Here is a 27746-nt window from a genome sequence, read left to right on the forward strand (position 1 = left end):
TTGGAATATTAGTTCGTAGTACTGAGGCATTGCTAACACCACAGGGAAACCGAATAACGTTCGTTATTCTGAAGTTCGTAGTATTGAAATATTTTTACGTTGAAACTATAAGAAGTCAGCAGGGGATTTCTGAAAAGTTCGTTAATGTGGTGTTCATAGCAACGAGGTTTCATTGTAGAATAGGGGTAAGGTGCTCCTGTACCTCAGCACTAAACAGCATACTGCGATCATGCTTGCAATGAAGATGCTTGCACATCTCTGCACAAGTGAAGTGCAGAGATGTGGCGCCATTGAAGAAGAGAGTAGAGCCATCGAAGAGGTGCATGCCAAAACATGCTGCCGGAATAGTGTGGGCACTTAGCAGTTCATGCTACCGTATTTACTTGCCTAATGATTGCACCCCTGAATTTTGTCGTCAAAGTTAGATTTTTTTTCCTTCCCACATAATGATCGCACCCCGAACTTGCCACAGCGATATGTCATGTGCCAAGTCTAGCTAATGGTGATCGTGCTTTCCATCTGTCAAATGCTGTTGAATGCTACGCGAACGAGGTTTCAAGACTTATCAAGCGTTCTGTACGCACCAAACAGATTCTTAAGCAGATGCCCCATTTCATTCCTTTCATCACTTTCCGCACTTCCATGAAAGAAAAAAAATCTACAACCAAACTTGCCTTGGCTTTATTGTTTGTAGGCTTCATAATGGTTGTGGTTAACAACAACAAAAAAGGCGCTTTTCGGTTTCTCTCGTCTGCACTCATTGGCATGTAACAAATCGCAAGCAGCAACAACAGTAGCCATGTTTACATTGATACGTTAGAAGTGTACCCTATTCATACGCCGACTCTTATGACACAGCTAAGATACTCACCCACCCTTAGTGGAAACGTGCTGTGTTAGGATTGTAGTGAAGACAAATGCCGCAGTTTTTACAGCATGCCCGCCATGTGTTTCTATGTCACTGGCAGCTAAGCGTGCCCATCTCTGTTTCTGTCCCCTCGGAGTGGACATGGCTACGTTAGTGCCGCAAACTTGCCGATATTAACAATATTATTCATTGCTGATACGGAAGAAACTTTTTCAATGCACGTAATGTACTCATGAGAGCACAAATATTGTGTTCAGTGCATTCGGCTTGCTCCGCCGGCCGCCATTTTTGTTTTGGTGTCCCACACTGTCATCCCGCAGCAAATGCGGGATGAAAAAAAACTTTTCTCTTTTCACAGAAAATTTACTCCTCGTAATGACCACACCTTTGAATTTGCATCAATTTTTTTGACAAAAAAGTGCAATCATTGTGCGAGTAAATGCAGTATTCTATGCACGTACACATGCCTCAGTGATAAGCAGCAGGGGGTGGCCTGCACCATGTCCTGAAAGCAGTATTCTTCTGACAGGGAAGGGAGATAAACCAGGTGTAGTGACGAGTGAATACAATGCTGCATCCACATGCTAGGAGAAGATAAATGACCAGCAATCATTGGCGCGGTATGACTAGCATATGCGCAGGCACCCGTTCATGTGCACTTGCTTCTGTGTCCACATATTGCAGGGGACTGCATAACATTGTGTTGAGAGGAGCACGGAAAAAAAAAATGTGAAGGAAAGGGAATTATTGGGTGGCATGTGATGACGTGGAACTCCAATTTTCTCAGTTGTAGCAACAGTAGCAGAAGCATAGTGAGGGTGCAGCTGTTCTTTGCAGGCATTAGATAATTCAATTTAAGAAGGGCACCGAGTGGTCTAGAGTGCTTGTGGCATTACCTATCTGATCATACAGAGAGTGAAGTTGGCACTTCGGATGTTTCTTGCTTTCAGGGGCATTAATTTACTGGGGCCATTTTGACCAGGCATCCACGCTCCTTCACTGACTGTTGATGCCTTTTCAAGGCAGATGTCCAAGAGTATTTAAGCGTGCATCGTGAAAAAACATACTTTATCTTCGTGAAAAAATATACTTTATCTTGGTTGGTGTCATGCAGCACCACACTGAAGTCGAGAGGTCAAGGAGAAATTTACAATAGATGCACTAGCATTCAAAAGTACGGTAGAGCTATGAGAAGTGTACTGTAGTAGGTTTCCACTGGGCACACTGTAGAATTGGCACAAGGCGTGTAAGCTGTGTAAATAGCCAAGATGGAAAATTGTTCACAAGACTGCAGATGTCATTGTCAAAGGTGGGTAAATGTCCTCACTTTTTGCTTAAATCCCTCACCGCCTGCTTTAGGGACTTTCTTTTACCTTACTGTCACAGTAAAATGTTGCTGGCCCTCCCTTGCCCATGAATGGTAAAAGATAGCCTTGTTGTGCCTTCAATTTCACATTCTGGGAACTTTGACATCAGGTTATTAAACTTCACTCAATATTGGAGTTTAATCTGAAACAAATGCCAGATAATGTAGCATTCAATCAAATACTGTAAAAATTGGAATGTTCACCTATGTTATGCAGTGCATAACACAGTGTTGGCCGTGTGCCTCTATAACTGCAGTTGCCATCCATCATCATCATCATCAGCCTGGTTTCGCCCACTACAGGGCAGAGGCCTCTCCCATACTTCTTCATCTATCCCGGTCATGTACTAATTGTTGCCATGTTGTCCCTACAAACTTCTTAATCTCATCCACCCACCTAACTTTCTGCCGCCCCCTGCTACGCTTCCCTTCCCTTGGAATCCAGTCCGTAACCCTTAATGACCATCGGTTATCTTCCCTCCTCATTACATGTCCTGCCCATGCCCATTTCTTTTTCTTGATTTCAACTAAGATGTCATTAACCCGCGTTTGTTCCCTCACCCAATCTGCTCTTTTCTTATCCCTTAACGTTACACCCATCATTCTTCTTTCCATAGTTCGTTGTTGCCATAGTTGCCATCCATGATTGTGTAAACAGTGACCACAGTTTCATCCAAAGCAATTGCAGCAATCAGTAGTTTCGTTTTGACTCTGTGCACACATCAGCAGAGTGCCATCGGAACTGCGTGGTCGTCATCCATTATCGCATCGATAGTGGTTGCGCTTTCAGCCACAATAATTGCGGCAAACAGTTGCTTCCTTTTGACTTATTGTGCGCATCAGCTGCGTATCTTCAGAACTGCATGGTCGGTGTCCATGATCGCATTTGTAGCAGCCATGGTTTCGCCCCCAGCGGTTGCAGCAAACAGTAGTTTTGTTTTGACTCAGTTCAATGGCTGTGTGCGCAATCTCACAAACACGGTGGAAGCTGTCGAGGATGAAGAGCAGCAGCTATATCGCGATAGACGGACAATCTGTTAGCAACCAGCTCACTTGTGCGGGGCCGCAAAGCGTGCCTTAGATGAAGCCACAGCTGCACTGCGAAGGTAGTCGTGAGGCCTTCATCACTGCGAGTACAAATCAGTCACGAGATGACAAGAATTATTCCACACTGCTTTTGTGCAAAATAGAAACAGGACTTGCCAATTCAATCAGTAAATAAAGGCATGTCGACATAGTAAGTATTAGTTTGTTTTCTTGATACCCTCGATAATTTGACATTAGAATAATTTGGGTATTTTTTTCGGCCCTATGAAATCCAAATTAAGGAGGTTTTACTGTGGAATGAACAAAGCGCAGTAGAAACATTTTATTTCATAAAATGATGTGTGCTACACCTACTGTCAGAAATAGATGATTGAGGTCCGTTTAAGCTGTATTGACCAGACAGGGGTGCTCTCCAAGTTTTAACAAGCTGTTGACATGGTTGTAAGTCAAAGCCCTCATACATACAAAATGTTTGAGACCTCTGCGGGTATATTTAGAGGCTGACTGGTTTCCTTGTTGTCACTTAAGGCCCCAGTATACCAAGATTATCGCATCTCTTGAACAAGTACTTCAACAAAGATGCATTCCGGGACATGTCCACCTGTATTCGGAGAGACTGCATTGACGCCCTGTATCCGCAAGGCTCAGCTGATTACCATACTCTGTCTTATAGACATGCTCTTTGAGCAGGCGGAAATCCTTTGCAAAGACAGTTTTAATGTGATAGCGTTAAGGAGCCTGTGTTGTAGAAAATCCGGTGTCGGCGTCCCGTGTAGGCGTGTGGCGTCAATTTCCACTGTGTCTAGAAGCTCTGTCATTTCTACAATAGTTTTCTATGTTGAACCTGTAAAAAGTGGGTATGTGTTTGACTCAGGAATGTGTTATAACCAGGCAAATACTGCAAAGTGAATGAGAGGTGTGGTTCAACATTTTTTTCTGTTTCTTCTTTAATTTGACCCACAGAACAATTTGACCAAGTTTGCCAATCCCATCAGGGCCGTATTAATGGAAGTCGACTGTAGCAGAATGCATGATCTGGTTTTCCTTGGCATGCATTTTTAAAGCGGAAAATTGTGCTTAGCATTGTGTTTTATTATTTTGATGCACAGGTCAAGATGTACCACAAGAACTTCTACCGTCCTGAGAACCTATGTGTGATTGTAGCTGGCAGCGTGTCTCCCAAAGAAGTACTCAAGGCTCTGGAGCCATTTGAGAGAAAGATCATTGCAAAGGTAAGACTGGCAAGGCAGACATCACTCACATGGCAGTGCGTGCCGAAAGTGCTCTGTTAACCCTTTGAGGGTCGAATTATTTTGAAAAAATTTTTCCCAGGTGGTCAAATTACTTTATTGCGGATCTTGAATGTACAAGATGTATAAAGTCGGGAATAAATAGTAAAAAAAAAATTAGGAACAGTATTTGGGTGCCAGCATCACTCAGAACTGCAAAATGTTGAATAGTATTTCAGAGTGTGGTTCTCCTTGAAACACGGGTCTCCGCGCAGCGCCTTATCGCAGTCTGCCAACCTAAAATGCGTGTATGTTGTTCTCTGGAGCGAAGAGTTGGGTTGGCGCACACATGACATCTTCTCTGCGTGCGGCTGCTTTGGGCTGAGGTCTGAGGCACCCTCTCGCGTAAGTGCGTTGCCACAGAGAGTGAGAATACCTCGGGAGCGACGGTGATAAGCAAGCTAAGAGCAGCGTCAATCAAGATGAAAATCAACTTCCGCCACCCTTGCGATAGCGTGCCGACAAAAAGAAAAATCATGTTTCGCGCGCCTCCGTTGCGATCGCGCGGAAAAACCGAAACCCCGAAAGCTCGTTGCCGCTGAGAGCGAGAACACCTCACAAGCGGCGGTTAGAAACATGCTAAGAGCAGCGCCAATCAAGATAGAGATCAACTTCCACCACCTTTGCAAGAGAGTGCCGACAAAGAGAAAAATGACGTTTCGCGCGCCTCCGTTGCGATCACGCGGCGAAACCGAAACCGCAGAAGCGGTGTAGCCGCAGTCTGCGCGACGCACTGAAGCTAGAAATCAGTTCTGTTTATCTCCCCAAGAAGGTAGCACAAATTTCAAACGCTTCTTGTAAGTCCTAAGAGGTGGCAGCACCTCCCAGTAAGCACGCATCGTCATTATGGCGCGAAATTTCAAACGGAGGGTCGAAACCGTACCCGTACGGCAAAGACCTTGCGGGACAGAAAACCGCCGCCGTACATGTACGGCAAAAACCTTCAAAGGGTTAATGTTTCAGCTGTCTTCTGCTGACATTTTTGACGGATCAGCTGAATTAATTTAAGGGATGGATACTACTTGCGAGACAAATTGCAGAGATGTTAGCTAATTAAAACGAAAATTCACCGTAAGCTTTGTAAATAATCAATGCATTTTGCCACAGATGTTGAAGACTTATTTCTTAAAACTGGTGCTCAACACAGAATTTCTGCTTAGTGAATAAGATTTCATTAATGTGCAGCTTCAATTTCACAGTTCAGGCACGTGATCTGACATTATTAACTACAAAGTTATTAAGGAAATTTTGTTTAATTTTGTTGTGTGTTTGTGTGTTATTTATTAGGCTTTAATACATTGATAGTATATTGCTCTTATTTATTGGACCATTGATTGTTCTGCTTTGTATAATTTGTCATCTTGGGTAGAATGCATTGCCACCTCACTAACGTGATAGCCATTTAGAAACTGAATCAGCTTAAAGAGAGGTCAAAAAGCCCGATTTCTGATGGTGGCAAGCAGTCATGAACATTGGGGTTGCAGGGCCAGAGGAAGTCATTCACTCGACCATGGCAGAGACCAGTACCACCCATCACTGGTCCTTTGGAGTCAACAGTACCATACCCATGTGATGATGATGACCATGGCCTTGTTTATGTAGCTTTCAGAGGACCTTTACTTAAAGTAAGTTGAATGTTTATAAGTTTGGCCTTTTGCAACATCAGTAGCAGTGTGCAAACAATGAAAGACTGAACAGGAGTGTCAGCACTCGGCCATTATTGTTCTGCACTGAAGTCTTTGGGCACCAATGTATTTGCTATATACCACCATGGTATGTGTGACTGCTGTGGGTTGGTGCGTATGTGCATGCGTGTGTTTGTGCTGTTTCAGCTGAGTGACATTGCATAGAACTTTGGAGTGTGTTAAGTATATGCAGCCATTTTTTAGGACCGACGAATTTGGTAGATTTATCTGACAGGTTGAATTAAACAAGAGGCAGAAAAAACACAAAATACACTGCTGATTAATTTGGCAGTATTTACCCTGATTCTAACAAGTCCCCGAATCAAACATGCACCCACTTTTTGTGGGTTCAAAGTAGAAAACTAATGTGTAAATGACATAAAGCTTCTAAACAAAGTGGAAATCGAATGTGCACCCGATTTTCTAGCAAGAAAGGCATAGCAGGCCTCAGATTTTAGCAATAAGAAAACAAAAAACCGGCAGACTTTACCATCACTAAATGAAAATTTATTTACTTAATCTCCATCATCATAACTCTCAGACTGCCCTTTATTGCTGTTTATGAAAACCACACTATGTCGTGCACACTAGTAGGGATGCTTAGGCGAGCATGCGCCGGGAGCTCCTTTCTGCTGCTTTTAAGAGGAAGCTTTAGCTTGGGTGCTCCTATTGAAATACATGTAAAAGGAGAATTCGTTTTTCTCGGCAACCACTGCACCAAATTTGACCAGGTTTGTTGCATTTAAAAGAAAAACTTAAAATCTAGTGACTGTTGGTTTCGAATTTTTGAGTTAGGTCATCAATTTTTGATTAAAAAATGTCGAAAACCAAAAATTTTCAAAAAACGATACTATCAAGTTTTCAACTCTGTAACAACAACGAAAAATGATAATACAATTCTGTGAATTGCATGTAATAGTACTTCTAGAGCGGACAAAATTGATATGTTACACATGATTATCAAAAAATTTAGTACTATGGAAATATAGCTTTTGCAGAACCCTTGTAAGCAACATAATAAATTCAGGTAAGATGTAAAATGACATATTGAATTTGTCTGCTCGGAATGATCTAATGGATGCCTTTTGACAGAACCGCAATACTGTATCTGTTCTTAATGCAGAGCTATGAATTTGTAAACTTCGTGCTTCAATTTTTTTTAAACTGTTGAATATTTGGAAATCTTTTTAACAAAATTCAAGCCCTAAATTGCAATTCTGCTTCCAACAGTCACTAGAATTTAACTTTCTCTCTTAAATGCAACAAGTTTCATTAAAATCGGTCCAGGGGTTATCTCAGAAAAATGTTTTTGCATTTTACATGTATTTGAATAGGCCACGTCGCAGTTGGGCCTGAGCTAAAGCTTCCTCTTAAGCCAGATGAGAAAGGATGGCGCACTCCTGTGCAGTCTTGGCTCCCTGAGCATCTTATCTTCTCATTTTTACAGCATGTGACATGGGAGTGAGAAATTTTGTTCAAAATAACTGTTGCATGGATTTGGAGTTCGCATTTGCCAGAATACTAGTTTTTCTATTCAAATACATAGTACTTTGCCTGGACCAACAGGGCAATTCAAATAAGCCATCAGTTATAATCAAAAGATTTTGAATTATTGGGATTTCACTGTAATAATTCATTGTTAGCGATGATTTTAGCTTTAAGATCTTCCTGGGTCAGGCAAAAAATAGTCATTTTTAAAAATAACGCGAGATGACGTGTTCTCGAAATATTCACTCTAGCCTAAACACTGCCAAAGACGGACGCTGCTGCTATTGGAGTTGCCACTGCAGTCACCACTGGGGTCGCGTGCATGCGTGATGCCAAGTTCAAGTTATCCAGTGAAGGCTAATTTCAGGATTTAAATAATGCGTTTGGTCCCATAGAAATGGGTGCCAGCCAGGACCTTGAATCATGATCATTAACCAAAGCATTGAATTTGAATTAACGGGAGTCGAAATAACTCAAGTGTACTGTACCTGTCAAACAAAAAAGGCAAGAGAACAAGGTGAACATTTAGATTTGTGGGCTCCATTTGCTGCTTAGGTCTGGTCAATTTTTAGGTGAGTTTATTGTGAGGCGCCTAACTGAATTTTGAAAAACAATTTTTCAATCATTCCAGGCTTACGAAGACATTGCAGCATTGTTGGTCATGCAAGACTACCTTACAGACACATCAGTCTCTCCTCTACAGAAGTTGTTTGTTGAGACAGAAGATCCATACTGCAGCATGGTACGTGCCAAAGCATATACTCTGCTCAACATGGCTTTGCCTAGTATGCGAGTATTGAAAGTTTTGAACACAAATTGAATATCATAATTTTAGTACTCATTCACCTGGATGTCTCTTCCCCAAGCTGATGGAGTGGCAGCCCCTTAAACAGTTACGCAGCGGTATTTACAAAACCTTTTACAATGATTGCCCCCCGACTTATGTAGGGGAGGCAAACCTTTCCGAAGCATTGTGGCAGCACAGAAATGAACTCCATTGCACGGACAGCCAGCGCAGTGTGGTGGCCAAACACTGAACACTGCGAGACACTGTACTAGAGAGTTAATATTGGTGGGGCCATCGTCCTTGTGACTGAGAGGAACCTCTGGAAGAGGCTGTACCTTGAGTCGTAGCATGGTCAGGCTGCCACCAGGACAATTGCATTGTCCCCAACCTTACATGCAGGAACTATGCAAGGTTGCCACAAGAAGAAACCACTTCCAGTGTCACAAGCCAGATCTATAAAATGCTGCTGTGGCTTCTAGAAGCCACCTCTGATGGAGTCGGAGGGACTCTGAAATTTAGGATTAAATATAATAAACTTATGCAGTTGATATTTACTTAATTTGTCTAATTTCAAGTATTCCCCAACCAGATTGATTTTACTTGAATGTTCACCTTCAGTACTTCCTCTAGCAATTTGCATCAAAATTACCTGCAGCACAAAGGCATTTTTAAAATTTTTTGGTTGACTTTGGAAATGGGTATCTCAAAGCTAGTTCTAATCTTGGTTATAGTCGGCTCCCTAAGGCCAATTTACACGACAGATAAAGGCATGGACCGTGGATCATGTCCTCTACCTTACCACTCTATGCGTAGACATCGTATGTGCAGCACAGGTCAGCCATGTTCGGTGCCAACAGTAAAGAACAGCTGCCTTTTCAGCAGGTGTTGCGTTGGGTTTTGTTTACTACTTGTTGAAGGCTCTGAAGTCGGGATGCCCGTGGCAAGTTCATGCAATGGGCCCCACTCCGTCCATGTCTACCAACTAGTCATCTGACACTTTTGCACCTGCCGTGTAATTTCTAAGCTAGTCTTGGAACGGGTTGCTAAAAGATACAAGAATAGACTTATGTGTGTCTACAGACAGTGTCCGCAATGAGAGGCAGTCATGAACAGCCTTGGTGTCATTCCATACACGCACTTTCGTTGGCGAGGTGATTTCTCAGCATTCCAAGTGTCATGCAGTCATTGTGAATATATCTGCAACAATTCAGTACCAAAGCAGGACTTCAGTGGCTGACACCCAACGAAGCAGCGCCGATTATGCTTAGTGACCTAGGCAGTATGCCTTTGATGAAAATTCACTGCTGACCAGTGTAATAACAGGTTGCAAGCCGACGCAGAAATCTTGTTGCTAATATGTTCATATGGGTGGTTCATCGGTGAACGGTCCCAAGATCACGCGTATGGACTCGACAACCATTGAAGTGGCGTTAGGGTCCACGGGCAACGAGCCGGCAACTACTGCTAGTGCGAGTAGCAAGTTCTAAAGCTCCAAACTGTGTGCGTGAACATTCATATCCAATATGATCTGCACATTGTACCGTGGCTAATCGGTCCAACTTTTGCACATGGTTTTGTGCTTTAAGCGCTGCCTTTGTTACCGTTTCCTCAATCCATGTCACATATGGGAAATGTTTCGATCACTTCTGTTAACCTGGGCAAACCTTGTACTGACAGAGACCGCAATATTCAAAAAACTGAAGTTAAATATTTGGTTTGCAAATCAAATTATTTTAATGTTTACTATTTGATTCGTATTGGGTATAATCAAGTATTTTCACATCCCTAATAATTTTCACCTCTTCCAGAAATGTACCTGAAAAGTTAGAACAGTGCTGTCACAGGCACTTCTTTAATATATCTGTTTAAATAAAAAGGTGGTCTAGCCAGATATTAATCACCACAATTTAATATCATGTTCTCTGATTTCTCATGCTTTCACATGAACCCATGTGCTGTCATTTCTAAATCCAAAACAATCTTATATGTCTCTTAAGGTGCCCCTCACCAGGCCCCATAGCAAATTTTGTTAAGTTGTTACGTGTCCTCTAGGGAGCATTCTGCCGCAAAAAATTTTCAAATCGACGCATTAATAGCTGAGATAGAAATACTTCAGTGCCACAAACCCATGATTTCAGCAGGTGGGCTCCACTGCCAAGCAAGACGCTCTCTCCACTCGCTCTGTCTTGCCTCCGCAAGCGAAATTCCTTCCCTGCGTTCTCCCATACCTGACTTCGAGGATCGCATGGCGCATACATCACAGGCCCCGCCTTCATTTTTTTTTTCTCCTCGGGCTCCCCACCCCCCCGGGCGCTATGCACTTCTATTGACGGCGTCACGCGCAGGCTGTTGTCTCATTCGCGCAGTGCACGATTTTGCACGCTGTGCACAAGGAAACATGACTAGCGGTATAATTCAGTGCAACACGAATACTGAGGCAGAACAAGCGAATCGCAGAGCATGATCCCGCGCTGGAACACGGTAGAAAATGACATACTTTTGGTACCTGCGCACGTGACCGCATGACCGCGGGAACAAGCAGACAAAGTGAAAGTACATCTCTCTTGCTTCGGTGTGAAGTAAAACAAAAAACACGCAGACATTCCGTTTGTGTGTTTTATTATTTCTCTAAACTTAAATTCGTCAATTCAAACAACAGATCGCACAGATAACAGATGTTGTCTTGAATAATTCTCGAAGTCACGTGTCACCACGGGTGACGTCACACTGTGGACACCTTTACATAGGCGCAGGCACAAGAGTACGTCATCCTCCGGCTTGGAGCGTGGCAGCCGCGAGGAGAAGGAAAAACAGCGTTCGGTTTGAAATTTCACATCTTTCCGGGGCGTGTAGCGATGTATTACTTTGCAAACATGATTGTTATCGCGCAATGTGTGCTCTGCGCTTGTCAGCTCAAAATAGCCAGACCTGGTGAGGGGCCCTTTAAAGCATCCCTCTCCAAGTGCCATTGAAAATTCTGTTTATAGTATACTGTAAATTGTAAGGAGTCATGTAGGGAGCGTTCAACTGCAATTAGTTTTCATGTTGGCTCTTATTAAAGGGTATAAAAGAAATTAAAATGTAGCAGTGTTGACATACTGCCAGAAGGCAAGCTTAACTGCCAATGAAGACTCTCTCGCAGTTTCCGTTGACTAGCATCCACAAGCAACATTCCTCCCTTGCCATTTCCTATATCGGAGCCGAAGAACTGCATCATGTTTGTCACAAGCTCCGCCTCCTTTCTTAAAATTTATTCTCTTCCTTTTTTGCTGCGCAACACACTTCCAGGGGCAGTGTTGCGATTTCTGCATTGGATGATTTACCAAATGCGTGTGCCATAATTGGTGACATTGCACACAAGCGTGCCTTACGTAGATGCATTTGTGCTGTGTGACCCTGACTCTGTGACTGGATGTGGGGGTCCCTCGAAAGGAAGGGTGCGCAGGTTTTTGTTTTAAATTTCAATTGTTTTGCATGATTTACTTCTGTGCTTGCCTCTTTGCAACTACTAAACCTGGTGAGGGGTCCTTTTTGCTAAATGAAATGTATGGAAAATACCCTGTGCAAGCTTGAGGTGTATTGAGACTATGACTAAAATTCCACTGTAAATGCTCATCTTGTGGTGACTTTACACTGGGCGGGCTTGCAAGCAGGCAGAGTTGAATATTTCAGATTGCATAACTGTGGGGGCTTCCTATTAGTGTGTCCAGAGTGACTTGAAGTGATGTTTCTTTTGCATAGTGTGTGCAATATTTATTGGCTTGTTTCTTGTCTTATTTACCATTTCCTCCTTTCTTCTTACTTGTGAAAACATGTTGCAAGGACTCTTGTGTATTCCCATAACCATGAAGCAGCAACAGGCTTGTATATTGATAAAATCTGTATACGCACACAGATGTGTTTGCAAGGGGATCAGGCTATGCCCTTGTGCCTTGAACAGGGGCTGTGTAGAGAGCTGTGCCTTCTGTACCAAAGTGGTACATTTGCTACTTGCTGCACCAAGCTGTGCCAAATAGGTAAAGGTATTAAATATTGAATAGTCAAATGCAGGTGCATATGTTTACAACAGGAATATTTGATTAGGTATAATTAGGTACCATGCCTGTACTGACTAGTGCAAGAAAGACAGCTATCAGAAAAGATCCGTTCTGTACACACGGTCATACATTTTTATTAAAAATCTGCACGAATAGCCTCTCAACATTTTTAGAGCCTTGCTGCAAACAATCTTTCCAAGAATTAATGGCTGCTGTATGTCTAACATTTCAAAAACACTTAATAAATGATAGTAAAAAAAAAAGATCAGAAGTTGTGGAAAAAGAAAAAAAGCTACTTCAGGACTTCTGTGCCATAGACATATGTAAAAAGGCCTGTTACAAGGAAAACATGCGTAAAACTGCTATGTGACTAGACTAGCAAAAACAGTAAATGACAGGCTACAAGCAAAAATCATAGGTTGTCATATAAACTTCCACTACGAAACCATAAACATAGCTTGAATTACCCATTTTGTGTCTGCATTGCTTTGAAAACTTTTGTCATTGTTTCGTTGTTTCACTTCTGGAGTAACCAGACTTTTAACACTCGGTTGTTGCAAAATATTTCGTTACTTTAGAATGTTCGAAAATACCAAATAGTTCGTTTTTGAATACAAATAGTTAGTTTGTAATATCCTATTTGCTTTCATGACATCAAAAATACACTTGCCCCTAGTAAAAAAGCAAAACCTGCAGGTACACTTCACCACCCACCTTCTGTGACCTAACCAACACGGCATACCTCAGGCTAGAATCGTAATTTAGGTGTGAACATGTGGGTTAGTAACATCATTTCTGCTGCCTTCTGTTCTCCGCACTGTCCAAGCTTTCAAGATGCGTGTCTCTGCTGTAACAGTGCTACTAGTGGCGTTGTGGCCATCTTGGTTAGGGCAAGTTAGCTGTGTGGGAAAAAGCCTGTTTGCGGAACTATACATGTCGTCTATTGCGCACAAGCTGCTCCAAAACACTTAGCATGACCGTGAAAGGTTCGTTTTCAGGCCAGTTTTTTAGTTAGACAGCTTGGATTTTGTTAACTTCATCCTCAGGATATCTGAAGCCACCACAGTCATAGAGTCTCGTGCCATTCCAGCCTTTCATGCGACTGCATTCACGTGTGAGAATCTGTGACCTTAGTAGTGTGCCCGCAAACCCATGCTTGTGTTTTGTAGAGGACCCATGAGTTGCATTTCTTCACACTTATCCCGTGAGAAGCCAACATGTGCATAGAAGTAGGTGCATGATCATCCCTGCCAGTGGGGCTGGCAGATCAACTGAGCGCTGCTAGCTTAGTCACTCGGCATCAGGAGGCATCTTGGTTCTTTTGAATGACTTTTCACAGTACAACTGTTTATTTATTTATTTATTTATTTATTTATTTATTTATTTATTTATTTATTTATTTATTTATTTACATGTACCTTACAGGCCTTCGAGAAGGCATAGTGTAAGGGGGGAAATACGGTAACATATTAGTATGGAATCGGGAAAGAAATAAACATCTCATTCAAATAATTCAAAATGTTTATTTCATTGTGTGCAGTCTTTTCACTTACCATGGCGCAAACATGTGCTGTAAAAGTAAGTGCGAGAGCTTTGAATGGGTTGCATGTCACTTGCAGCACACAAATTTTATTTGAGGCTAGGGGCAAGGCTAGATAGACATTGAGAGCCATTTGAAGTGCCCATACTGCAAAATGTTAACGCTTTTGTCAAATCTGAAAGGGGACCATGAAGTGGTTAAAATAAAGTGTATTTTTAGCTAATGGGAGTGCCTTTGATACAAAACTACACTGAAATCAGTGAGTTACTGCATCACAAGTGCATGAACTGCGCTAGTAGGGAACTCACCTCAAATGTAGTGGTGATGCAATGGCTGCAACGTCTATTTCATGAAGCCATAAAAAAATAATTTGTTTGACGTGAAATGTGAACAGAAGAAGCGTACATGGACACCATTGTGCTGATCCAGACTGATGGGCGTGAAAGAACTCGCACTATACTCCATCTCATAAGTCGTTTGCAACACTATGGAAGATGCAGGACTTCTTAACCAGTAGGAAGGCCGAATGCCCCTCAAGATATGTTCATCTGCGCTGCTGTATCGACTCGGCATCCATTTGCCATCCTGTCAATATGTGCGCCGTAGTTGGTGAATCGACCCAACAATTGTTTTGTCATTTTAACCATAAGCTGCGTTTACATGAATGTGACAGGGAGGTTTACTTATTCGCTTTACTAGCAGTTCCTTGTAGTCTTCTTAGCCAGTAGTAAAAGAATGCCCTTATAAATTTTCACCTGCGCCACATCGTCTGCTCAGCGTCTATTTGGTGTTTGCTTGTCCCTGTCATCACGCACCATACTAGAGTGCAGTAGTAAATTAATGATGCATTGAACAATTAGGCCTTTATAGCATTCTGCATCGTCAGTGCGTCAGTCGCCATTCCTACTGCTGTGGTACCATCTGCTAGCTGGAAATCCAACCACTTTTACAGATTGGTGACAATTCTGTAGTCCTAGCAGCATCAAAACAAAGAGCTGACCTTAATAATTATGACAAAACATACCTAATGCTTTGGCCTCAGTGCGAGGTGAGACCAAGCGGTGACAGATTATACCACTTATTTTTTGCTGTGAAGGCGAAGAGTCTGTAACAAGCCCAAATTTGAATCGAAGTGGGCGGTCTGCACTGTATTGATGCTACAATGTTGCTAGGTAATCATGATTATATGGGCTATTAAGGTTGCCATCGGCAACCGGCACAGTATTTTGCAATATAGAATCATGTCGCATGTGGCTGTAACATATTGTGGGAAGGCATGAGGCAATCTGTTTCCCACATCTTTGAGTCATCGCTCAAGTGTAGGTGACCATGAGCCGGTGCGCTGATGTTGGGTTGGGTGGGGTAGGGGAGGGGAGGAGGGAGCAGTATCTGGTAATAACTAGAAAGTGGAACACAGCACCCTGTGAAGTCGGTTGTGTGATAACTCTAGACAGTTTTTAAAAACACTGCATGAGTTGATACAAAAAGGAAGGACTAGAGTAAAAATTTGCAATTACTTCATTGCACTGCTCCTTGTTTGTAATTTGCAGTTCCAAGAATGACTTCTTTTACCTCTTTAATCTGCTACAAATTCAAGATGCATTCTGCTCCAAAATCTAAGATTTTGCTGCTCCAAAAATTGCACCAAAAGCTGTTTCAGCACTCCCGCCCCTGCTTGCCATTTCCAGGTAAAAGCAAGTTTTATTGAAAACAAAGAAAGCTGCTTTTATTTTGGCTTTGAGAACGTGACCAAAGGAAAACTCAGAATGATCAAGAGCACGTGAGTTATATTTTTGTTAAATATGTGTTTATTTATTTATATTACAGTATTGTGTAGTATACGTACTGGGGAAGGAGCTGACCAATCTTTTTGGACGTTTAATCGTTTTTGAGGAAGTATGTTCATAATGTGATATCTGGAAACCAGTCAGCAAATGAAAATTACTGTATTTTCCGGTCTATAAATCGCCCCTTTGTATAAGTCGCACCCCCCTCAAAAACGGCAGTTCTTCAGGAAAAAAAAAATGTATACAGTTAACCTTCTATATACCGAAATAGGTAAAATCGGGAATTTCTTCGTTATATTAAAATTTCATTGTACTGAAAGTCGACCTTTTATGCAAACAAGTACAGCTGCTGATTGATTTTTCTTACGCAGGAAGGTGCCACAGAATTTTCCGAATTATCGTGCAATCGAAAAAAGCAAATTTAAATAAGAAAACAATTCACTTTGATAAATTTAGGACTCGGCGATGAAAGATAAGGTTTCATGCCACTTCGACGTTATCGTCACTAAGGCGGTACGAATTAAGCAAAGTCAGCCACGCTTTTGTGTGCACTCTGCCCCATGGAGGATAGCATCATTCATACTAGGACGATGCTATCATGAAAAGCGCCAGCAGCAGGGAGTGTATGCTTCGTCTGCCTCTTACTCCAACAGGCCACTGAAATTTGAGATTACACAACCTTCAATACTAAACGCTTGGGAAGACAGCTTACACAATGCCACGCCTTCTCGGCACGCCCACTCTTTGCACACGCGGCGGATTACCTCTAAAGCAGGGTATGCGGCTGCGCATACGCTCAGCCGCGCTTACAGCCATGCGCAGTTGAGGCGCGCCAGAAATCACGGCGCGCGTCAACTTATCCACCCTCCCCGCCCCGTACCCGCCCCACACGCTCGATCATAGTACCGCAAGCTCGCTCCCCTCCCCGTCTTTCCCTGTGCTTGCGTGGGGAGCCGGCACTCATGCCTGAAGCCTCCATCTTTCTTTCTCACCCTCGCACATTTTCACTCGCACCTAAAGCACAAAGTTCGTGGGGTGCGATAGGATCTTATCACACTTGGACTATACATGGAACATGATGCGGCTTCACTTCAGCGGTCGCTCCTGTTGCGCTGTGCACGATTTGAGAGGTGCATTTGCAAGCAGCCACTTGTAATTGAATCATTTGACCATCTGTGTCTGCGAATTTATTGTCTCGGCATTCCTTTGCTGCAGAAGCGAAATTTCTTTGTATTGAAATCTCATACAAACACACGTCGTTATATTGAGGTTCTAATTACATGGTGTTTTATGGACAAGAGGTTATGAAAAGTTATATACTTCGTTATATGAATTTCGTTATATTGAAGTTCAGTATATCGAGGTTTAACTGTATAAGGCACACCAGTGTATGACGCACCTGTTCATTCGGTAAGCGATTTAAAAGCTCATTCAGGATCAGGCCGTGAGAACGTGTGACAAAAAATTGACAGTGGCTTAGCTCGGCTATGCCAGGATATCTGTAGCGAAAGCTAAGGCATGGTTAGTCTTGATTCATGGTCTTGATAGTCTTGATAGCATTAGTCTTGATAGCATGGTTAGTCTTGATTAATCTTGATTGCAAGTCCAGGTTAGTCTGGTTGTCTAGCTATGTTGCGGCGTGTAGCCAGTCATTCGGCGCACTATTCGTCTGTTTCCTGGGCGATTCATTTCCTCTTCATCTCATTCCTATGTCGATTCCAGGCCTCCTCTTGCTTATCAGAATTGTCGCTGTCCATACTGCTGCCTCATCTGTGGTTGCGGTGCACGCGAGCTCTCCTTTTCAATCCTCCGACATGTTATCAGGCATGTGACGCAGCTGGCGAAGTGAGTGGAGGCGAGTGCGACGACGAGGAACGCGGTGTGACGTCATACCAAATGGCGGCGGCGGAAAGGCGCAGCGCTGCACAGTGACGAAACACCTGTGGCTCGGTGCTACTAGTGGCGCATGCACAGTAGTGACTAGGGAGCGAGAGAGAGAGAGAGAAATATCCTCGGCGAGGCGTTCGTTGTGACGTCATGTGCCTCCTCAGTGCACCACCACGGCAAAATTGCAAGTTTGCGGCCAGTGAAGCTTTCGCTTTAATATACATGCTTGCAGCAGCTGCTGCCTTAGCACATATCCCACGGTAGGCAGTGCTGACACGCATGCAAGCACCTTTCAACCTCTAGACAACAGGTTCAAGTATTTCATTCCGATAGCATGAACAATGTTATTGATAGCTTACATGATGGTGTTTAGTCAAAGCCATCAAAATTGTTTTCCTTCGAGTTACTTACAAACAATGCCGCTACTTCAGGTTGGAGTTTCCCTTGCACATCACTGTCATCTTCTGACTTGCTGGTGGAGCACATTATAGGCATTGTGCCAGTCCCGGATCATTTTCTCGCTGACTTCGAATTCCCTCCCTGCGTCTCGGTTTCCATGCTCCAGTGCAAATTCAACTGCAGTGTACACAGCTTGAATTTTGCGTCGTAACTTCGCCGACTTTGCTTTGCATGCGGTGTCCTGGTTAGCGAGGCTGCGGCGATGCACGTGAATTGCGTTGCAACAATGGCAACGAGCTCAATGAAGTGTAGTGGGTACACTTGGCAGAAAATGATGCGTGGTGGAGCGTGATTTGAGGCTCACTTGATAGAAAAGGCGTGGCCATAGTATCAAATCTGATTTTGACTGTATAGAATTCACACTGTTCTATAAGACGCACCAACAAAAATTTCTGAAAAAAAAAAAAAGAACTTATACACCGAAAAATATGCTAGTGTGCCACAACAGCATGGTTATTTCCTGTGTAAGGTTTTGGTCCTAACATGAAGATACTATTGGTGCTAGTTGAAGTTTGTAGAACTGATAAAGAAACTGCAGTGCTTTTTTGCATTTATATTGTCATCATTCATGATATTGGCAGAGACTTGGATGCAGTGGGGCCACACCATGCCGAGTGACTGACCACAGTCCCAGCACATTATTTGTGATGAGCTACTACTGGTGCTACTGCCACTATCATTGTTCACTGATTCAGTAACCAGCTGATAGGTTTGACAGTGTTGTGTGTTGACAGCCAGCATGCTCACTGTCATAAAACTGTTGGCTTGCATAGTATGAATTCAATTTCTAAATAAATTTGTAAGATCTTGCTACTGCAGACGATCAAAGCTCATCTGTTTGGCACTGATTCAACCAAATTTGCTCCTTTATTAGGCAAAATAATGCCAAGTGGTGCCTGGAGGGCCGGCAAATTATGTTATCATATGGGTTACATCTATCCTGTCATTTACAAAAGTGATATTCATAGCATGGTGCCCATGGATTTTATCCCAAAAGTCAGACCAACCATCCCATGGCCTATAAATTTGCATTTGCTGTTATATGTTGGCACTATGAACCAAGTTGCAGTGCCACAACAAAGTGTGGATAAAAGCCCAAGTCCAAGAAATTAACTAGGTTATGTAACATATCAAAAATAAAAACAGGCTCTCAGATTCACATAAATGTCGTATCTAATTTTGTTGTTGATTCAAGCTGGGATTATCTGCGTCAGCTGACACCTTCAGAATGACACCTCTAGTGCATATGTTAACATCTTCACTTTATTTAACTTTAAAAGATGACGCCACTGCAATTTTTTGTCAGCATTACTTTTGTGTAACCTTCATGCTAGAGAAATTAGCCTTTCATCTATGGTCTGTTTTTTTTTAGTGCATGCTTTGTTAATGAACATTTAGTACAACTTCTACATTATTATTGCTGCCATTAATTTTTTACCTTTTTTATTTCAGATTGATCAAGGCTTTGTCTGACATTGCAAATGGCACTACTCCTCTGGACATGGAAAGAATGGCTGTTGTAATTCAGAGGCGACGTCTCCGGATACTGAATCAGGTTTTGTATATTATCAACTGCTGTTGTATACATTATGTCAGGGGGAAAGGTGTATCAGACAAATAGTATCTTGAAATTGATGCTTGTCTTGGGATTCCTACTACTGTCAGACATAATAGGCCATTCTTCTCACTTAGTTTGGTCTGCCTATATTATCAGTGCAACAAATTACGCTTTTAACAGACTCAGTTTTAATGGAATATTGAGTACAATGGACAAAGTTTTTGACAAATTTTGTCTAGATGATGTAAATGCAACATGCTTTGCTGCTGTAGCGCATACATGCGGCAGTGGACTGCGTATAATTATTTCTGACCACTCTTGGAATGTGCGAAAATGCACTTTTTTTTTAAGGAACTGACGCACTAGTGGCAGGCTTTCTACAACGATGTGCCGTACAGTACCCAACAAAAAGCTTTAGAGCAGATTATGCAAGTGGCATGCTGTTGGCTCAGTGCTGGGGGTGCCGCTAGACTTAACCAGCTTATCTTCGAAGCCGGAGCATATGGTGCAAAAACAACCGCTGACGATCGGAAAACCAATCGTTTTGATGATGCTTTATTTCTCATCGCATCAGTTCGCCCAAGAAAGAAGATAGGCTGCTATTTACGGTCTCAGACTGGGAAGGGCGTGATGCAGTGAGCCTTCTTGCATACAATACAGCAGCAGCCAAACATGGGCTCAGATTGGAACCTGCCTCATACTGCAGCTCTCATTCGTGCTACAGGTTTGAAAGTTGTCATCTTGTTGAGAAAGATTATAGTAAGACATCAGTTTAATCTACCTACCCCTGTTCTGTGTGAAAAACTCCAGCTCATATTTGTGTCGCCAGCGACGGAAACATGCTCGGTCTGGGTGATCAGCATGGCAAGGTGCTGGCCGGCCGCCCGCCGGCCGTTGTGCTGCCCTGCCATTGTGCAGGTGTATGTATGCTCTTGTGCAGGGAAACAATGAACAGCAAGGAACCGTGTCAAGTAGTACTATGTACGATTACCACGTAAACCCACATTTACATATTATTTATTTTAACTTCGATGTTTTCATCGTTTTTGCGATCGCCTTCATGTTAGACAGTGGTATATGCGAAGTTCCAACATTTCATAACATACCGTGGCCCTAATTTTGGATAGGACAGACTTCGGATATAACGGGCCTTTTTCGCTGGCTTATTACAGTTTGTTGTAACGGTTGTTGACTGTACTGAGTACACATGCCTTGGTCACAGACTGGTTTCACTTCCTCAATGGCAACATGTCTTGTAAAGTAGTCAACTTGAAAGATAGTGGATATTGGGTAGGTAATTATTTAACCAGAGACTAAAATTAAGCCGTTGCTGCTAATAATGTGAAGACTGCATTGTCCTCAAAAAAATTGTTTCTTCTTGAAGCGTCTGGTATAATCGTACTACCATTATCAGCAGTTTGGCTGCAGTTCAAGAGGTATCTGTTTAATTAGGACTTTTTAGGCATTAACCTTATGTTATTGCCTGCAAGAACTTATTGCGAAGCTGTAACAGCTGCCCCAAATTGCCTTTTTCTCTACTACAAAGTCTGCTACAAAACAGTAGAAACAGAAACTACAAACAGAAATCAACTTGCAGTTGATTTCTTGAAGAAAAAATTTGTATTTAGAGGTATGCGAATACCCATTTGAAACTTTTGAATAAGGAAGCCAATATTGTCCTGTTCGAGTCGGTCTTCGAATTGTATAAATCACTACATCATTAGTATGAACGTTTTTCAAATAGTTTTTTATTATGCTTCAAATTGTCAAGTGCGCACAACCAAAGGTAAAGTTGGAGTGAATTTGCAACATGTTTCGTCCTGGCAGCCATATAATAAACATACAATGTGAGAATTTAAATTTTTTAGGTAGCTACATCTCTCAGGGATCCAAACTTTCTTTCTAAACCGCTATCATTCACTCTCTCCTAAGAGTCCTGGGTACAGGAGCAAACTGGTTGCTCGTTCCTAATGCTCCATTTGCGCTTTTAATAAACAATGCTTCGTAAGATGCAGTGGGATGACAAATTTGCTAAAAGTGTGGCTACTAAGATGTGAATGTTGTCACATAGTTGTGACTGAAAAACAGCCACAAAACTATAAATAACTTTGGTAACTTTTAATGCGATAGCATAAAGGGCCCCGCATTGCATAAAATCCGGTGTCGGTGTCTTGCATCAGACGAGGTTTAGCGAAAAATCATTCGGAACCACAACCACGCAGGCCCTCTGCGTGGCACAGAGGTGTTCAGACTGAACTAATTGAATTGCTCAAAGTAACATGTGTCTGAAAAATCATAAAGTAGAACCTAAGCACAACCTATATGATAGCGTCAGATTGTAACTTAAATATACCAGAAAACGTCATTCTGTTACGTAGAAATTCAAACATAAACTCCATTTCCAGCGTTTCTACCTTTCATACAGCGGCGCGCTGCGCTCGGTTTCTTGCAACAGCACCATCCAGATGGTGCTCGCGTATGCACATCCGCAGCTCACGTGAGAAGCAGTGTTTCTAGCAGAAGCTCGCCTGCTCATCTTCATGCATAGTGTATGGCGCCAGCGTTTTCCGGTAAACATTACAGTTACATGAGCTGCAGTTGCCGAGAAGCGTGAGAAGCAGTTAGGGTTCTTTGAATGCTATCACGTTCCACTCTTAAAGGCGAAGCTTAGGCGTCCTCCAAATATTTTATTGGGCGAACCTGTGCCCACAAAAGCTAGTTACACTCAAAGCTTAACGATAGCTGTGAACACAGTTGGCGATCGGAGAAATCTGAACTGCGGGTCTAGCGTGTCGGCTTCTATAGATGAGTCACCGAAGGTTCCAGAGTAATCACTGGTGCCCGCGTGTCTTCCAGAAAGTACTACACAATTCACGTCACGCATACAATCAGATTACACAAGCTTCGGTGAAAATGGATAGAACCGTTGATAACATTCGAGAAACTTCCGATACATGCAGGCGTATCCTGCACTGAGTGATGAACGTTTTAGCATTTGTTAGCCGGTGAAAAGCAGTCACCCGAGAAGGACAAACGAGTACACGTGTCAATATGATCGTTAGAAATGAACCCTTTCAGTGTCAGTGACGTAAATATACGGTGCCGTGAACAAGTCCAAAATGGTTGATGCTGTATATTTACGGTGCCGTCTGTATGTTTAAAAAATGCTCCAATTTCCTAACTTTTTCTTTCCTTGCATGTGCTGCCACTACACAGGAATGTAGGGAATTTTTTTTTTTTTTTCATACCTACTTCTCGGTTTTCATTGCATGGTTTGTTTGCTCCGGTGCATCTATATACTACCGCTCGTGCACTGGCGGGCGGTGGTCAGTTTTGGTTTTGTCCCGCGGGCAGTTTCGGTTTCTTGCGCTCACAAAGCTGATGGCTATCTCGTTACTAATCACTCAAAGGGCTACTGCCTGTTACTCGCTCTTTTATTGCTCACAGGGGTGCGCATACGAAGGATGCCACCATGCACGCTTTTCCTTTTTGGAGGTTCGCAAAAACTAATTGCCTCTGGTTGGCGATAAGATGAAGGATTAGCAGAAGTTTGTCACACGTGTTGCTTTTTTGACAGGCGCACAACCACACAGTTTTCTTAAGTGTGCTCACCTATACAGTTCAAGTACGCTATGGACGTAAATATTAGTGTAACAGCAGGAACATTTGAGACTTGCGAAATATTCTCATGTGCGCATTTTCTAAGCCTTGAACTATGTGTATAACAATGCCTCAAATTTTTAATTCTTATAACTTTGTTTCCTTTTTTATTGTTGTTATTCATGAATAAACAGTACATATATACCAATGCAAAATATTTTTTTCTCACTTTACGGTCACCCTAGAAAAATTACGGTACATTTTTTTTTGAATAGGTCCCTCTGAAGAATTTAAATCTGCAATAAAAAAATTCATCCCTGGGCAGTCGCATATGGTGAAAAAAGTCGACCCTTAAAGGGTTAAAGGTGAAAACAGCTATTCTTTATTTGAAAGCTTCAAAAAAGTATTTGATATTCGATTGATTCACTTCTGGTACTATCAAATTCCTATTCAATTCAATCTCATAAATTACTATTAGTGGACCCTTATTTGTATGACTAGGATCAAAGCTTGTAGGCTAGTTGGTGTGACAGCACTGGTGTGACAACACACAAAAAAACATGAGCCGAAAGAGAAACCATGCCTCGGTGTGTCTATCCATAAATCTTGTTTTCTGTCCATGTGTTCCACACTGTTTCACTGGTCCTGATGGCTTTCATGTTATTTTTATGCAGTGGTTTCAGCTCACAATGGCACAGGAGAAAGGTGTCTTTGCCCACTTGATCCAATTATGCACAAATCTCCTTTTTGTGGCATTGCTCCTGACCTCAATGGACGAAAACAGACTGGAAGCTTACGCCCTGGCTAGCTTATGTCAATGCCAGTCATAGTTGCCTCTCTAAAATTGACAATTGACCACTTAGTAGAGACTACTACTGGAACCTTGGCCAGACTGCAAATCTTGTTACGGGGCAGTTCTTGCAGTTCCTGCATTCCTGCACAGCATGGTGCTGGACTCGCAGCTGTGAAAGTTCTGTCTGACAGACTATTTATTCATGCCCTCGTCCACACCTGCACCACGCATAAACACTATCTCTCTACCTTTCTCTTTATACCAGCGTGGAGCAGCTGGCTAGAGGAATCAACCTTAGGCCAACCTCCACAATTTCTTAGATGAATTTCTCTCTCTCTCTCTCTCTCTCTCTCTCTCTCTCTCTCTCTCTCTCTCGTCATAGTTTATGGGATTCAAAACTGAGTCTATGATTTGCGATGCCATTTTTATGTGGACAAATTTGCCATGATCTTCTGAACTTTTGTGGCTCTCAATGATGGTGCATTGTATTTTCTTCATTTACCTTTGGACGACACAGGGGGCATAACTTTCAATCTGCCATGCCCAGGAATTATTTTCGGGAGCAGTTTTGCGAAGACAGCGGTGGCGATTATGAAATATTCACTTTATTTTGCATGTGAATCAAGCACATCGCTGACATGCATTAGCATGAACATGTTATATACTTGTCATGACATACGAGGGTAATTCCATAAGTTTCCGGCCTGATGTCTAAAACTTCCAGTGATTTCAAAACGGCCGCTTCAGACACACAGCGCCATCTCTTAGGAGGCCAGTGTAGGAGCTTCAACTCGGCATGCATGTTCGTCAGTAGCGCGCACTCACCTGACAAACACGAGGCACGCTATGTGGTGATAATGCTAAAAATCTAGTATCGAGGCGTGATTAAGTTCCTCACCAAAGGAGGGGTTTCTCCAAGTGTTATTGAACAACATTTGCGTGGTGTGTACACAAAAGCTTCGCCTTCTTATGCCACTGTGAAGGAGTGAGCAAAATAGTTTTGCAAGGGAAGAGAGGGCATTGAGGATGAGCCCCACAGTTGCCGGCCCGTGGAGGGGATGACTGAAGGAATTGTCTCTCTCGTTGAGGAGGAAGTGTTCAATGACAGGAGGCTGAAGTGGAAAGAAATCGTGGCACAGGTTGGATTCACTGTAACGACCGTGTTCGGCATAATTTATGAGAAGTTTCACACGAGGAAGGTTAGTGCAAGATGGGTGCCCCAAATCCTTTCTTCTATGTAGAAGGAGGATCATGTGACCTGTTCTCTCAAGGTTTTAGAGCTTTGCCATTGGAATGAGAAAGAAGTGCTGGAGTCGATTGTCACCAGGGGTAGAACCATGGCCCTTTACAACGATCTCCTTTCCAAAAGAGAATTGATGGAATGGCGCAAACAAGGAAAAGCGCCACCGAGAAAAGCCAAGGTGACTCAGTCGACCAAGAAGTTCGTGGCAACAATCCTTTGGGATTGCCATGGGATTCTCTTGACCGACTTCCAAGTAAAGACATACCATCATGAACACACAGTATCATGCGTCTTCTACAAAAGCTGCATGATGCAATAAAAGAGAAGAGGCGAGGGATTTTCCATCATGGCGTCCCTCTGCTTCACGACAATGCTCCAATTCACACAGTGAGTGTTGTAAAGGCTGCAACGAAGGACTTGGGCTTCGAAAAAATCAATCACCCACTCTATAGCCCAGACCTGGCGCCCAGTGACTACTACCTCTTCTCAAAGCTGAAGAAAGATCTTCATGGCGAAAAATTTGCTGTTGATGATGAGGTGAAGAGTGCTGTCCACGGACATTTTGAAGACAAAGGTCCAGACTGTTTTTTGAAGGGCATAGAAATGTTAGTGCAAAGGTGTGAAAAATGTATTGAATTGAAGGGAGATTATATTGAAAAGTGACACAGTTGTTTCATTTCTATCTCCATTAAAGGTTGATCAGGCCAGAAACTTTTAAAATTACCCTCATACGTGAAAGCTGTGCTATAAACAGTAGATCGCCACAGCAGTGGGGGATGCTTAACGAGTCGATACTTTGCGGACTTTGCTGCGGTGCTCCCTACCGAAGTTTGGAAAAAATGTGTGATATCACCTGTCTTCCATTGCATGCTCATGCGAAAGAGCTGGAATTGTTTTAAACGTTTTGCAAAAAAAGAACTGAAACTTCTTAGTGGATGTATATTAGGCAACACGTAGTGTGGCAGAGCTTTTCTGTGTTTTTGTTGTTGTTGTTGTTGATAGTAATGCATGTAAACAGATGCAAATGTATTGTTGCATGTTAGTGCATTAGTATACTATTTATAGTAGAAAGTTATGCCGTGTTTCCACTAAGTACATGCTAACAAGGTTTCACTATAGTGCATTAGAAATTATCTGAAACAGTCTGTCTAATGCTTGCTGTCTAATGGATTTTGACATAGAGTACTAGGCTGACCCCTACCTTGTATGTGCACTTTTGAATATCACAATAGCTGTCACAATGGCCATGCAGGCAAAGTCGGCTCATTAAGGAGAGCAAATTGCAAGGGCTTTAGAGTACTAAGGCAAGCGTAATTCTGGCAACATAATCTTATAGAATGAAGGCACCTGAAACTTAAAATCTCAAAGTTCACATTTTTCCTGAGGTAGTGTGTTCTTGTGCTGTGTACTTTCTTAATGCCGTGTCAGCACAACTTGCCAGGGGTGTGTGAACATTCGAAACTTATGAATAGTGAATCAAATATTGCCCTATTTCATTTGTTCTTGAATTATATAGTCATTATTCGTTAAAATTATTATTTCTCTAATGATTTTTTAATGTTTCAAATCGCCAAATGTGCTCGGTGAAGCATAAATTTGGAGCGAAAGGGCAATAAATTTCATACCGGCGGCATAAAACACAGAAAAGTTAGGTAGTGGAGCCTGCTTTGTTGCTCAGGGAGCCATATTTTCCATGTAAATTGCTATCATTTGCAATCATCAATGAGTCCTGAGTATGTGAACAAACTGCTTATTTGCTCCTAATGCCCTGATTATGGTTTTTATAAACAAAAAGCTTCATAACATGTAATATAATGACTGAAACTTGTTGCATTTTGAATATACTAGGATGTAAAATTGTTGTACTATATTATAGGGGTGAAAACGGTTGTTCATTATTCGAAAAGTATTTAATATTCAATTCCCTTCTGGCATTATTCAATCCCTATTCGATTCAGTCTTGAAAATTATTATTTGCACACGCCTACAACTTGCAAGCCATTGCTGATCATGTTACTGTGAAATGACATTTGTGCCTAGTGTTAGTTATACCCCAGTTTTACGTTTACTTCCACTAATCATTGAAATCCACAAGCTCCCACTAGTTCTAATATACAGCAGAGCCAATACAGCCACAGAAATTACTGTCTCTGACCTTTCCTTCCTGGACACTTTCACCTCTAGATATAAACCAGTTTGTAACCTGTGTAAATGGGACAAAGAGTCGCATGCCACAGGCCATGCTGCTGCAGACCACTCCCCTCTACTTAGCCGACAAATATACTTAGCACACCCACATCTATACTGATGCC

At 42.4% G+C, this 27746-nt stretch overlaps 1 protein-coding gene across 1 annotated transcript in view; it reads left to right on the forward strand.

Annotated features, from left to right (window-relative positions):
• The window catches only part of LOC142576220 (uncharacterized protein C05D11.1-like), a 128997-nt gene that overhangs the window by 37707 nt on the left and 63544 nt on the right, over nucleotides 1–27746 (forward strand). Inside the window, exons 5-9 of the mRNA XM_075686243.1 lie at nucleotides 4391–4513; nucleotides 6055–6195; nucleotides 8375–8485; nucleotides 15796–15887; nucleotides 19693–19795. Of these exons, the coding sequence (XP_075542358.1) occupies nucleotides 4391–4513; nucleotides 6055–6195; nucleotides 8375–8485; nucleotides 15796–15887; nucleotides 19693–19795 (570 nt within the window). The remainder of the gene's footprint in view (nucleotides 1–4390; nucleotides 4514–6054; nucleotides 6196–8374; nucleotides 8486–15795; nucleotides 15888–19692; nucleotides 19796–27746) is intronic.

The sequence above is a fragment of the Dermacentor variabilis genome, chromosome 1 (assembly GCF_050947875.1).
Source record: "Dermacentor variabilis isolate Ectoservices chromosome 1, ASM5094787v1, whole genome shotgun sequence".
NCBI classification, from domain to species: Eukaryota; Metazoa; Arthropoda; class Arachnida; order Ixodida; family Ixodidae; genus Dermacentor; species Dermacentor variabilis.